This window comes from Peromyscus eremicus, chromosome 1 (assembly GCF_949786415.1).
Source record: "Peromyscus eremicus chromosome 1, PerEre_H2_v1, whole genome shotgun sequence".
Taxonomy (NCBI): domain Eukaryota; kingdom Metazoa; phylum Chordata; class Mammalia; order Rodentia; family Cricetidae; genus Peromyscus; species Peromyscus eremicus.
This window is the reverse complement of record NC_081416.1, coordinates 146,478,565-146,493,031: the sequence shown is the minus strand read 5'-3', so window position 1 is coordinate 146,493,031 and position 14,467 is coordinate 146,478,565. Positions and strand designations below refer to the sequence as shown.

Below are 14,467 nucleotides of genomic sequence, written 5' to 3'. Positions count from 1 at the left end.
CCCAAGCCATCTGGGAGGGTTAGTTGGTCACCTTAGTGTTTGTGGAAAATGCTGATTCAAGGCAACAACATCTAAAAGGCCTTAAAAGAGAATGGGAACAGGCACCTCTCCTTGAGGAGCCCCTACTCACTCCTGGGTATGTCTTTTCTCTCAGAGCCTCCTTTTCCTAATCTTCATGCATAAGCCTATATTAAAAGATTTTTAACAGTATCTCCAATCTTGCACATACACACACACACACACACACACACACACACACACACGCACGCACGCACGCACGCACGCACGCACACGCACGCAGAGAGAGAGAGAGAGAGAGAGAGAGAGAGAGAGAGGGAGAGAGAGAGAAAACAAAGAAGATTTAGAACATTTAGATTCTCCTAATTTATTGATTTGATGGCTAAAACAAGGAAGTGAATGCTTTGATTTGTACCTTTTCCCCCTTATGAACAAGAGTTTACATTGTATTTAATATGGTTAATATTATGTTGTAATTCAATTGTATCTTTTTTGTCATTGCCATAACTTTTTTTGTGGTAATTTGATTTGCCTGAAACTTATCTGCAGTCAAGGTGTTGTAGTTGTTTGGGAGTTAAATCAAGAGCGTCGTGGGAAACCAGAGCGAATTCATGTGTCTTCAGAACACAAAGGCCGAAAAGTTACTGCCCTCTGTTGGGACACAGCTGTTCTGAGAGTCTTTGTAGGTGACCATGTGGGCAAAGTATCTGCCATCAAACTCAACAGTTTGAAACAAGCAAAGGTAAGGAACCACTCCAGCTCCTTGTGCATGTGCTGTGATGTAAGGTGTTAGCTTGTAGAACTTTGAATGGAAGGATACAGTTTTATTTGCTGTATTTCCTAAGCCTTGGAGAATTTATCTCTTACTGACTGCTTCAGTGTAGAGTCCTGGCAGAAGAAATATGACTTCTATTGTCTAAATGGACATACCAGAATATTCTGGCTTGTCCCTCATGATCCATCAAAGTTATTATTTGTTTCCCGATACATACTTGATTCAAAATACAACTGAGCCAGGCAGTAGTGGTGCACGCCTTTAATGCCAGCACTCAGGAGGCAGAGGCAGACAGATCTCTGAGTTCAAGGCCAGCTTGGTCTACTGAGCAAGATCCAGGACAGCTAGGGCTACACAGAGAAATCCTGTCTTAAAAAAACTAAAAGGAAAAATACAATTGAAGCCCTACATATAGCATCGACTTAATTTGCTTTTTATTCAAAAGGAGAAATACTGTCAATGGGTGAAAAATTCTCTTACATATTTCAAAATTAATACTTTTTTTCCATTCCAAGTTCACAAATAATTATGAACAGAATATTGAGAAATTTCTGTAGTTAGGTATCAAATTATTTCATGGATTTTTATTTATTTATTTTGTTCTTTTGAGACAGGGTTTCTCTGTGTAGTCTTGGCTGTTTTGGAACTTAATAGGTAGACCAGACTGGCCTTGAACTCATAGAGATCCCCCTGCCTCTGCCTCCTGAGTGCTGGGATCAAAGGTGTACGCCACCACATCCAGACTCACAAATTTTAAGTGAGGGAAACTTTAATGTCATTGTAGACAAATTAAATTCTGGTTTATTTTATTTATTTTTAAATTTTTAAGATTTATTTATTTTATTGCACATGTATGAGTATTTTACTCAAATGTCTATGTTTTGTGCATTCTGGGATTGGAGTTATGGACAGTTGTGAAGAACCATGTGGGTTCTGGGAATGAAAACTAGTCCTCCACAAGAACAACAAGTACTCTTAACTGCGGTCTGTCTGTATGTCTATCTGTCTGTCTGTCTGTCTATCTATCTATCTATCTGCCTATCTATCTGCCTATCTATCTATCTATCTATCTATCTATCTATCTATCTATCTATCTATTTTTCTATCTATCTATCTATCTATCTATCTATCTATCTATCTATCTATCTATCTATCAATCATCTATCTATCTACTTATTTGAGACAGGGTCTCTCTACATAGCCTGACTGTCCTGGAACTCATTTGTAGACCAGGCTGGCCTCAAACTCACAGAGATCTGTCTGCCTCTGCCTCCAAAATTCTGGGATTAAAGGTGTAAGTCACCATGCCGGCTTCATTTTTAAGTTTTTTGAACTTTTTTTTTTCTCTTTTCTTGGTTTATCAAGACAGGGTCTTATTTTACAGCATGGACTGACATTGATCTCACAGCAGTCCTCCTGTCTTGGTTTCCTGAGTACTGAGAGTATTTTAACAGGTCAGGCAGAAGAGATTGTGTGCATCACTGTGAATGTATTTCCTTCTCACACCCCTTTTAGGCAGCTGCTGCCTTTGTGATGTTTCCTGTTCAGACAATCACAACAGTCGACTCCTGTGTTGTCCAGTTAGATTATTTGGATGGAAGATTACTTGTGTCTTCACTGACTCGATGCTTTTTGTGTGACACTGAGAGGTATACTAACTTACTGCAACATCAGCTGTCTAGAATTTCAGAATTTTCAGGTCAAGCACTGCTAGTCATGGAGCCAGAACCCTTCGAGTAATTTTGTAGATGTTAATAAGGAACCAGTTAAATACAAGCTGACGTTAGAAATAGGAGAAAGAGGAGACAAAGACAGTCTAGTGGGTGACTACGACAAGCAATCAATGAACCCTACCCTGTGGCATCACCTAAATGCCATGAGAGCGCCAAGCACTTGCTTCAGTGTGTGGAGTCAGAAAGGCTGCCCTGATTTTCTCTATTGCTCTTTTTAAAATTTGTTGTGTATTTAATGACATTTTACTAATGGGCAAAATTGGTTAAGGAATTACTAGAGGCTTTATGAAGCTGACAAAATCCCATTGAAGTCTAAAGGTGGAGACACAGGTGCAGTAAATGACAAAGGAATGTTTCAGAGGTGAAATATCAGAGCAGATTAGGAAACAGCTTAAACCAGTATTACCTTTCACTGCCAAAGTTCCTTAGCTGTTTTCCATGCTCAGAAGTGTTCAGTGGCCGTTCTTTTCATCCTGGCCCTGGTTGGTTTGCTGGCTACCCTATTTCTTAGGATCATTCTTTCTTTAAAAATTTGTTATGCATCCATCTTGATGAGGTCAACAGTCAAGCTGTTGGCCAACCACCGTTACTGAAAATTTTTGAACTGTGACCCAGCTGCCTCCCACAAACACACATGCATGCACATATGCATAACACCACACAAACATGCATAGGCACAGATGTACACAGAGGCACACACAGAGACACACAAATACAATTTGGAATTAAAGTAAATGTACAATAAAGTAATAGAAAAAGAAATTAAGGGCTGGAGAGATGGCTCAGGGGTTAAGAGCACTGCTTGCTCTTCCAGATGGTACTGAGTTCAATTCCCAGAAACCACATGTGGTTCACAGCCATCTGTAATGAGATCTGGTGCCCTCTTCTGGCCTCCAGGCATACATGCACGCAGAACACTGTATACATAATAAATAAATCTTAAAAAAAAAAGAAAGAAAGAAAAATTAAAAACTAACAGTCAGAAAAACCTTCCTGGAGTTAAAGAAATAAAAGGAAACTGGGTGTGGTCATACATGCCTTTAATCCTATCACTTAGACAGAGGCAGGTCTTAATGAATAAATGAATGAATAGAAATAAATAAATGAATAGAGAAAATTGTTATGGAAAACTTCAAGCATGCATAAAAAAGTGAGAATTCTGCAATAAACAAGGCCTGAAATATTCATTTCATGGGGTACAGCTGCAGTTGAGTTGCAGTAAGGTAGAACCTGATGCAGAAATAGTATGTTGAATTGCCTCCTTTTATTAGCTGGGATTCAGTTTGGAGAATCATGGATAGTATAATAATAATTTAAAAGTTCACATAATTTTTTTTTAGTTTTAACCCAACTTCTGTCCAACAAATGGCATTCTCAAAAAATTGGGACTCTGATGGGCAGTGATGGCACACACCTTTAATCCCAGTACTCAGGAGGCAGAGGCAGACGGATCTCTGTGAGTTCGAGGCCAGCCTGGGCTACAGAGTGAGTTCCAGGACAGGCTCAAAAGCTATACAGAGAAACCTTGTCTCGAAACTGCACCCCCCCAAAAAAAAGAAAAGAAAAAAATTGGGACTCCTAAGCTGGGCATGGTGGTACATACTGTAACTCTAGCACTTGAAGTAATGGAGGCAAGGAGAATTAGGAATTCAAGGCAACATAACAAATAAGCAGCATAATAAATAAAATTGTAACTTCTTATAGTGCTCTGTATATTTCAAAGCATTTTTACATCCATGTTCTTACAGTAAAACAGTTTATTCACAAAGCAAATAAGTGGAAAAATATTTATTGATTCATTGAAGGTCTCAGAGTCGATTTCTGCTAAAGAGCATATTAAATCACTTTCCAAGAACAGACTGCCATCATGAGCTGAGTGAGCTGGAGCATGCCTGTAATCCTAGTACTTGAGGAGAGAAGCGGGGACTAATGGACTGAGTTTGAAGCTAGCCTGGACTACATAGTGAGACCCTGCCTTAAACAAAACAAAACTACTGAGTGCTTTCTGTGGGCCAGACACTGTATTCATAATTCATAACCTACCATTCAAGTAGATACAAGTGTCATGTGTAATGTGGTACTTGCTGTGAAAGCAGCATATAAGAAGCAGGTAATTGAGCAAACGGAGGCCTAGGGCAAAGGAAGAATGATGCAGCCAAGTCATGAAGAAGACTTATCAGGAGACAAATAGACAAGTGTAGAATCTAGACTTGAATAAAAATATGTATGCACACACGCCTATACATGAATGACCTGAAGCAGAAGGGGGACTGTTCGAGGGGAGGAAAGGGACCAATACTGTAGTTTTCGCTCATGTAGATTCTAGAATTATATGGAGATGTGTATTAAAGAAACATATGTATTTGTTTAACTGCATCTGCATCATTTGACCTGATCGGTAGGTAGATGTCAAAGCAGCTGGGGAAGGGAACTAGTAGAAGAGGAAATCAGAGGCTGATGGGGAGGTAATTGCAAGCAAAGTACATGACAGACGTGTGTGAAATGTCAGAGTGAAACCCATTATTTTTTTTGCCAGCTAAAAACAATTGTAAAAAGAAAGTCATGCTTGTAATCTCAGCATTTGGGAGGCTGGGGCAAGAGAATTGCTGAGAGTTCAAGTCTAACCTGGCCACATAATAAGTTCTAGGTCAGCCTGGGCTACAGAGGGAGGGCCTGTTTCAACAAAGAAAACCAAAACCCAAACAGACAAGAGACAAAAAGAGAATAAGTAACAGGAGTTTTTAAGAAGAAGCAAACTGGTCATTATCCCTCTGTATCCCATGCAGCTCAGCTCTCATATCTAACTCATGGATTGCTAAGGGAGCAGAATGTTCCAAGACACAGAATTTCAAAAGAACCTGGATTTTAAGAAAATAAAGAAGAGTTCATTGGATGTTTGTAGGGTAGTAGGGTCTTGGAGACAGTTGGAAAGGTAGAGTAAGAGCTTGCATGGGATGTCCAAAGAATTGTGTTAAACATAGTGACTTGGAAAGCCAGTTGGTAAGGTTCACAGGTGAACGGAGTGGTTTTTAGCAGTAATGCCTTTTGGATCTGAAACAGGCCCTCCTTTTCTGTTGATAGTAAACAGCACTGATGTGAAGACCTTGGCTTCCTGTCACAGAGTGGTTATGGTAACCGGCCCTATTTGGACCAGTCCGTGCCATTGTTTTCTGGTACAGTACCGACAGACCAGAAAGAGGAAAGGACGTTTGTCAGTAGGGGTGGAGGGCGGTGTTATATGGCTGTGCTGATTTGTAGTGACACTTTCAGTTCTTTAATACAATTGTTTTTAACATTTTGTTTTTGTAAATAAACCTATTTTGTCTTTGTTTCTGGAAATTAGGGAAAAGTTTTGGAAAATTGGAAATAAGGAAAGAGATGGAGAATATGGAGCTTGTTTCTTCCCCGGAAAATTTGTTGGGGGCCAGCAGCCTTTGATCTACTGTGCACGCCCGGGCTCCAGAATGTGGGAAGTGAACTTTGATGGAGAAGTGCTGAGTACACACCAGTTCAAGAAGCTCTTGGCATTGCCACCCCTTCCTGTGATCACTGCAAGGTAGCCACTCTCCGCATGGAACTTCCTGGAGGCATTGGGTTAAAATCTATAGTATTGTGGAATGTCCGAGATTTGATTAGACCTTTTAAGAATGAGGTGTAATTTTTATCAAAAGATTTAGAGATGCCAGAACAGTCCTTAAGCAGTTGTCTTTCTTGTGATTAAAATGATTGAATAAGGGGAATGCAATTTAGGCTCTTGAAGTTGTTTTCGTGTTGAAATTTTCTCAATATTGCAAAAAGTACACTTGTAAGTTGTGATTAAATCATCAGCAAGTGTGTTTACCTTCTAGCTCAGAGCCTCGGTATGATCATACAGTTGGATCCTCCCAGTCTTTGTCATTCCCTAGACTCTTGCATCTTAGGTAAGTTTTTCCTTTGCCCTTTTCTCTTTATTCAGAAGCATTTGCTTTTATATTTATTTTTCAGTTTTTGTTGTTTTGTTTTTTTCAAGATGGTCTCACTGTGTAGCCCTGGCTGTTCTGGAACTCACTCTGTAGTTCAGGCTGGCCTTGAACTCAGGTATCTGCCTGCCTTTGCCTCCCAAATGCTGCAATTAAAGGGGTGTACCACCACTGCCTGGCCTATTTTTCAGTTTTTAAAAATGATATTAGAGTTTGAACACAGGGCCTTTTACAGCTGAGTGATTCTTCTACCCATAAGCTAAACACCAACCTGTCAGCTTAAAATTTTTTTTTTGTGTTGCTGATAATCAAACTCGGTCTTTTGCATGCTAGGCAAGCAGGCTACCATTGAGCTGAACCCCAGGATAGAATTTGTTATATTGTTCAGGCTGACCTCAAATTCTCAGGCCCAAGTAATCCTTCTTTCTCAATCTCCCAAGTAACTGGACCTATTGGTGCATGTTATTTCATCCAGGCCTTTCAACTTTAAAGTGTGTGTGTGTGTATTCTTTAAAATTATTATTTTGTCTTATTTTACACATATGAGTGTTTTGCCTGCATATATGTCTGTACATCATTTGTGCCAGATCTCCTGGAACTGGAGTTACAGACAGTTATGAGCCACTATGTAGGTGCCAAGAACTGAACCTAGGTCCTCTAGAAGAGCAGCCAATGCTTTTAACCACTGAGCTGTATCTCTAGCCCCACTTCCAGCTTTTAATGTTTTTATGTTATGGGGAAGTTTGGAGATGACTATGTTGCATACAGTATTCAGTAATAAGAGAAATGAAGAGATCCTTTTCATTTTATAATTGTTAGGGAGATTTCTGGCAGGTTAGTACTCACTGGTGAAGGTACTTATTCTCTTATAAACTCCCTACTTGGTGGGGCACTGTAATGATCTAGTGTGTCAGTGTTAGTGTACAGGACATAAACAGTTGTGGAGCCTACTTTTGAAAGCTCAGTGAAACTTCAGCTTTCTGCCTTTAGGACTTCCAACAAGTACCTTGTATGAAAGATCTGCTCCATGCCTACTCAGTCCATTCTCACTTAGGATTAGCTCACCTAGTTGCATTAGGTCCAGAGTCAAATCCTCAGCAGCATGGAGTGCTATTGTGGAGTTTGTCAGCAGCTTATCCTGCATGGGCAGAGGTGCAGTGTGGGATCTGTGCTTGTGCTCTGCTTACTTTACAGTGAGAAGTTATTCCTAATATTCCTTCTGCCAGTTAATATAACCGAACGAAAACTCAGAGAATGATAGTGATTTTTATAGGCACCCTGCAGTGTGGTCTACTAACGGGCTTTTCAAAGGGTAACTAACTGCTTTTTTAAAATACAGTGAAAGTGTTAACTTATTTTCCCCGAAGGTTAAATTAACTCATGTTACAACATCTACACCAAGGTATTTAAAGTGAATTATAGCTACTTTAACACTTTAGTTTGCAATTTATTCTGAAAGTTGCTGGAGAACGGCAGCCACTTACTTGCTGATGCTTACATATAGCTTATTAAAAACTCCCTCCATTAGTGGTCTCCTTGCACAGCATTTATCACTGTTTATAATTTTATGTTCATAAAATATTTATACCTTCCTTACCCATAAACAGTAAGCTCCCTGTGGACTTTGTGGCTACTTTATTCACTGCTCTGTTTGTAGTGCTTGACATAGTATCTGGTAGATGGTCATCATTTTGTAAGTATTTTTTTTAATATGTGATATGTGACACCGTGGCCTAGCTACATTAGAGATTGTATTCTTTCTCAGGTTGGGGGTTTAGCTCAGTGGTAGAGCACTTGCTAGACAAGCAGAAGGTCCTGGGTTTAGTCCTCAGCTCTGGGCGGGTGGCGGAGGTGGGGGGGAGAATGTATCCTTTCTTAGGAACATGCTTGGTTCTCTAGGTAGACTGTTGCTTTGAATGTAGGAAGCCAGGCCTTTCACGGTCATGCTCTGCTTCCTCAGCTTATACAGTAATTGATGCCGCTTTGCCTTCGTGACGGCTGTGGCATCGATCAGATACTTGTTTCTGCGTCCTTTCTTCAGACTACATCTATCCCTCACTCATTACCACTATCAGTACCATTGGAGCTTCACAGTGCTAGGTACACATTAGACCGACAGACAGTAGTTCATTCAATGAAGACTGCTTTTGAAAAACAAGAGCAGGCAAGCTGCTTCTGTTCTGTTTGTTTATTCCTGCCCCCACATTTGTGTCCGATGGTGTTTTTACAGGTACAGCCTCCAAATCTCACAAGGAGACATTCTTTAAAAAAAATATTTTTGGATATATTTACTTTATGTATATGAGTGATTTTTTGTTTTGTTTTTCGAGACAGGGTTTCTCTGTGTAGCTTTGTGCCTTTCCTGGAACTCACTCTGTAGCCCAGGCTGGCCTTGAACTCACAGAGATCCTCCTGCCTCTGCCTCCAGAGTGCTGGGATTAAAGGTGTGCACCACCACCATCGCCTGGCTGACTGTTGTTTCTATATGGATGTATATGACCCACATGTGTGTCTGGGGCCTGCAGATATCCTGGCACTGGCGTTTGGATGTTTGCCAGCTTCTTATATGTGATATTTTCTGAAGGTACATTGGTGTCACTTTCTTTTCTCTGACTTTGTTGTTGTTAATGTTTAAGATTGTTACATAGCTCTGGTTTGTCTGGTACTTGGTTTGTAGCACAGTCTGGCTTTGAACTTGTGGCAATCCTCTTGCCTTAGTTTCCTTACTGCTGTAATCACAGGCATGTGTTATCATGCCTAGCTTCTTTGACTTTATTTATTTATCTGTTTTTGAGACAGGCTTTCTTTATGTAGTCCTGGCTGGCCTAGAACTTGCTATGTAGACCAGGCTGGCCTCAAACTCACAGAGATCCACCTGCCCCTGCCTCCTGAGTGTTGAGATTAAAGGTGTGAGACACAATGCCCAGCCTTCTTTGTTTGTTTGTTTTATATACATATATATATTTTATATATATATATATATATATATATATATATATATATATATATATATATATTGACTTCTTAAACAATTCTTTTAGCTTTAGTGTCCTGATTCATTATCAGTGAAGAAATAGCAGGATAAAGAGTGTTATAAGTATGGGCTCTTAGGTCCCCTTTATATCCTTCATTTAATCCAGGCTACTATTTCTTTTATATTCATTTCTCTTAGTGGTGTGTGTGTATATGTATGTGTGTGTGTGTGTGTGTGTGTGTGTGTGTGTGTGTGTTTACATATCTGCCCTGTGTGGGGGGAGGTGGAGGAGGTCTGAAGACAGTGTGTTGGACCCCCTGTTGCTAGAGTTGCAGCACTTAGAAGCTGCTGGGCATGGGTCCTGGGAACTGAATTTGGGTCCTCTGGAAGAACAGAATGCTTCTAACCACTGAGCCATCTTTCCAGCCTCTGGGTTATTATTTCTTTTCTTTCTTCCTTCGTTTTTTGTCTTATTTATTTATTTTTAGTTTATGTGCATTGTTGTTTTGCCTGCATGTATATCTGTGTGAAGGTGCCAGATCCCCTGGAATTGGAGTTACAGATAGTTGTGAGCTGCCATGTGGGTGCTGGGAATTGCCCCAGGTTCTCTGGAAGAGCAGCCAATGTTCTTAGCTGTGGAGCCATCTCTCAGCCCCTGCATTTTGCAGGTTGGGTGTCTGAAATGGCTTAAATGGATAAAGGTGCTTGCTGCCAAGCCAGACTACCTGAGTTTGATCCCTGGGATCCACATGGTCAAAGGAGAGAACAGATATTTACACGTTGTTCCCTGACCTTCACAAGTGTTTTATGTCACATGCATTCCCATACATATACACACACAAAATAAATAAAAATAGAATTTTTAGCCTGGTGTGGTGGCACACTCCTTTAGTCTCAGTACTCAGGAGGTGGAAGCAGGCAGATCTCTGAGTTCCCGAATAGCCAGGGCTATGCAGAGAAACCCCGTCTTGAAAAAAACAAAACAAAACAAAACCAAACAAACAAAAAATGTAATTAAAAAAAATAAATTTTGCAAATTGAATATCAAACTCATGATCATATATCTCTTTACCCAGTGATTGTCTTGTCATTCCCCTCTGGCTCTTAAAGGTATTTTTCCAATTTTACTGATTTTGAATTAGGACTTTTACCATATCCTTCATCTTTGTCACATAGATTACTTTTCTTGTAGGGATAGAGATCTCAACTTCCACCTTGACAAAATGTTTAATATTTAATACAAGCACACAAATGCCATTCAATATTGTTGTTGCTTTCATAGCCACATGAATCATTTTTAGTACTGTTGGGTATATATGGAAAAAAGCTCTAAGTTCTCAGGACTATAAACTTCTTGGAGAGACGTTTGTTTCTGCAAAAAAGATTGTAGTGTACCATGAAGCAGTGAGTGGGTGGATAAGAAACAGCCAAGTGCGGGCGGAGGTGCTAGACTGTGGGGCAGTGGCCGAGGAAAGTAGATCTGCTAATCCTTTGAGAGTGGCTAGAGTGGGAGATTGCAGCTGGGCAGTGCTCTGACCAAGAGAAAGGGGATGATGTGTGCTTTGTAAAAACTTGGCAGTCGTGAGAAAGCAAGTGACATACATAGATATACTCACATTACCTTGAGGGTAAAGTGGAATAGAAAAGGACAAGTAGACAAAGAGAGGCAGGTGGAGAGCCAGGGATGTGAAGGGAAGTCTGAAAAAGGATCAGTTACCTGCCTGGGAATCATGAAAATGGGGGATGATGACTGGATTGTTGGTGATGATAGTCAGGGAATCTGTTAATTTTTGAGAATTCTGTAAAGTCACCTAATCAGGACCCCAGGAAAGAGGGAATGAGTTTCTGTTGGTAAATGAAGGAGAAAGTTCTGTGAGGTTCAGAGGGAAGCTCCAGCTTTGGAGGCTGCACTCCGCAGTCTAAATATGAGGCTTTCTACCTTCATGCTGAATGATCTTGATATGTGATTTCAGCTCTCTGACAAAATAACACTTGGAGCTGATGGGCCTCATTAGATAATCTAGCCGGAGCCCTTCATAATACCTCTGACATGGAGTTGGCCAGGTGTTCTCAGCCTTTTGTCACCTACATATACTAATGAAGTCAGAATTTGCCTTTCCTGGTAGGGACTCTTGAGGTGATTGACTATAACTTGCTGGTCTGTTTAAATGAGTGTCTGTCTATTTTATCTGAGAAGTTGAATAGGGTCATGTGTCCTTCTTAATAGGCTTTTCTTTTTCCAAGTATCAGCTTTTTCTTTTTCTGGAAGCTTCTTGTGTTTGTGTCTAATTTTCCCAATTTGACACTATCTGATGCTATGCTATTATTGGGCTCAGAAAGGAGATGGTAAAGTTTGATCAGCTGGGCCACTGCTATATTTTCTTTACACAGTCTGATTTTACTTCAGTAGCCAATGAGAGATTGAGTCCAGAGAATTGTAAAGTTCTATGCTCTAGTAAACATGAGGGGTTTTTGTTTTGTTTTTTTACCTCTTATTTTCTCTTCCAGTGAACACTGTGTGCTGACTTGGACAGAAAAAGGAATTTATATTTTTATTCCTCAGAATGTTCAAGTTCTTCTTTGGAGTGAAGTCAAGGGTAATTATATTTTTCTTTCTTAGGTAACTTAGTCTCTTAATTGTGTGTGAAAATTAATTGTATTATGATTATTTTATAATGTGAGAAGTTGAAAATGCAGGGAATAGTCATTGTATGTGACTAACAGAAAATAAGCCCCTGTACTTATGGTTAAAACCAGAAATATGGGGAAGTTTAGCATTCCTGGTAAGACAATGCTTTGGCTTTGACTTTTGGAGTCTTTTCTTCAGAGAGAAGAGGGAGTTATTATTGATCCACACTGATTTTTTTTTTTTATAGACTTTCCCCCCAATTGAGTATGTCCCTCGAAAACTAGTATGCTGAATTCTTTCAAGGTGTTCAGCCTAGGCAGATACCTCCTCATGTATAACTCATTCCTTTATATACTTATTAAAATCTGTTCATGTGAACACCAGGTTGTAATTTTCTCGAATGTTATAGTCCAACTCAAAGCATATTCCCTACTTTTGCACTCCCAATTCCTTTTCACAGGAAATAGCATTTTAAGCTTAGGATTTTAGATCAGAAAGCTGTGGTTCTTTGTTTTCTAATCTTAGAAAAGTGTCTAAATATGATTTCTTCATCAAAGTACATGTATAAAAAGAAATAAAATTCCACTGAGCCAAATCTTTTTTTCCAAGACAGAATTTGTCTGTGTAGCCTTGGCTGTCCTGGAACTCACTCTGTAGACCAAGCTGGCCTTGAACTCACAGAGATCCACCTGCCTCTGCTTCCTGAGTGCTGGGACTAAAGGCATGTGCCACCACTGCCTGGCAAGGCAAATCTTGTTTAAGATTTTATAAGCATGATTGTAGCCCATGTAAAGATGGTAGGATTTCCCTTCCACTGCTAGGGATCAAGAGAAGGGGTCTTGTACATTCTAGGCAAGAGCCTATCACCAAGCTGCTTCCCCAGTCCAGGCCTTACAAAAAGAGCAAAAGATGTTTGATTAATGTCTTGTCTGTTCACCCTTGTGGTTTTTTGTAGATATTCAGGATGTAGCTGTCTACAAGAATGAGTTGTTCTGTTTACACTTTAATGGGAAAATCTCACATCTTTCCCTGTTGTCTGTGGAACGCTGTGTGGAACGCCTGTTGAGGAGAGGCCTGTGGGACCTGGCTGCTCGCACATGCTGTCTCTTCCAAAATTCTATCGTCACCAGCAGAGTGAGTTTGAGTTTACCTGAGAATGTTAATTCTGGATTGGTCAAACAGTCCTAGCTTTCGGGATTGTTATAAAGTTGCTTATCTTTATTAACTTTTCTGTATGACTTATGCATGTAGAGTTAAAGTCTCTAAAGAAAGCATGGCAATTGTATCTGAGGGTGGGTGAGGGGTAATAAATAGGTGTATTTTTTTGGTTTTAAGAAAATATCAGAGCTGGGTGTGGTGGTACATGCCTTTAGTCCCAGCACTTGAGAGTCAGAGGCAGGCAGGTTGGAGGCCAGCCTGGTCAACAAAGTGAGTTCAAGGACAGTAAGGGGTACACAGAATCTCTAAACGCTGTTTTGAAAAACAAACAAACAAAAAAGTCAGATTAACTTATAAATATATTTTAATTTCAGAACTTAAATTTTAGGAGGATTGTTGTGCATATGGTAATTCTTAACTCTTAATATATAATATGTTCTGATTAAGTCTCGCTAGGTTACCTAACCTTAAAATACCTGTGAAGGCTTATTCTTGTGCAAGCACCTTTAGCACTTTGGCTGTTTGGATATAGATGCAGTTGCAAATAGTAAGCTGTTCTGTTGGGGTTTTCTTATCCTTTTATTAGGCAAGAAAAACATTGACCACAGATAAATTAGAGCATTTGAAATCTCAGCTGGACCTTACAACCTACAGTGAACTAATTTCTCAACTGGATGAATTGATCTTAAAATTTGAGCCTTTGGATTCAGCTTGCAGCAGTAGAAGAAGCTCCATTTCATCACATGTGAGGGCTTTTCTTTTGAACTTCATTGTTTAGTGTGTGTGTGTTGGGGGGAGGGGACATGCACATGCCACAAATGGAGGTCAGAGGACAGCTTTCAGGAATCAGTTCTTTCCTTCCTCCACGTGAGTCCTGAGGATTGAACTCAGGGCATCATACATGGCATCAGGTACCTTTTGCTAGCCCAGTAACTCCTTTAAGAGTTTTTGGATCTTGTAGGGAAATGATTAAGTCCAAAGATCTGTTTTGCTTCCCATGTAGTATTTTTTGGGGGATAGTGGCATGGAGATGTCAGCTTTTTTGTTACTTTGTCAGACTACATGAGCTAAACAGTTTGTAAGAAGGGAAAGCTTATTTTGGCCTGTGGTTTGAGAAAGTTTAGTAGATGGTTGGTTGGTGTTGTCTGTTAGGCCTTGGGCTAGGAGAGCACAGTAGAAGAAAGCTGCTCACCTAATGGCCTCCAGGAGGCCGAGAGAGGA

General features: G+C 40.0%; 1 protein-coding gene across 1 annotated transcript in view; it reads left to right on the top strand.

The window, feature by feature from the left end:
- Hps5 (HPS5 biogenesis of lysosomal organelles complex 2 subunit 2) overlaps nt 1-14,467 on the top strand; it is a 43,508-nt gene that overhangs the window by 9,853 nt on the left and 19,188 nt on the right. Inside the window, exons 5-11 of the mRNA XM_059273994.1 lie at nt 568-760; nt 2,309-2,442; nt 5,870-6,082; nt 6,375-6,446; nt 11,968-12,056; nt 13,044-13,222; nt 13,833-13,991. Of these exons, the coding sequence (XP_059129977.1) occupies nt 568-760; nt 2,309-2,442; nt 5,870-6,082; nt 6,375-6,446; nt 11,968-12,056; nt 13,044-13,222; nt 13,833-13,991 (1,039 nt within the window). The remainder of the gene's footprint in view (nt 1-567; nt 761-2,308; nt 2,443-5,869; nt 6,083-6,374; nt 6,447-11,967; nt 12,057-13,043; nt 13,223-13,832; nt 13,992-14,467) is intronic.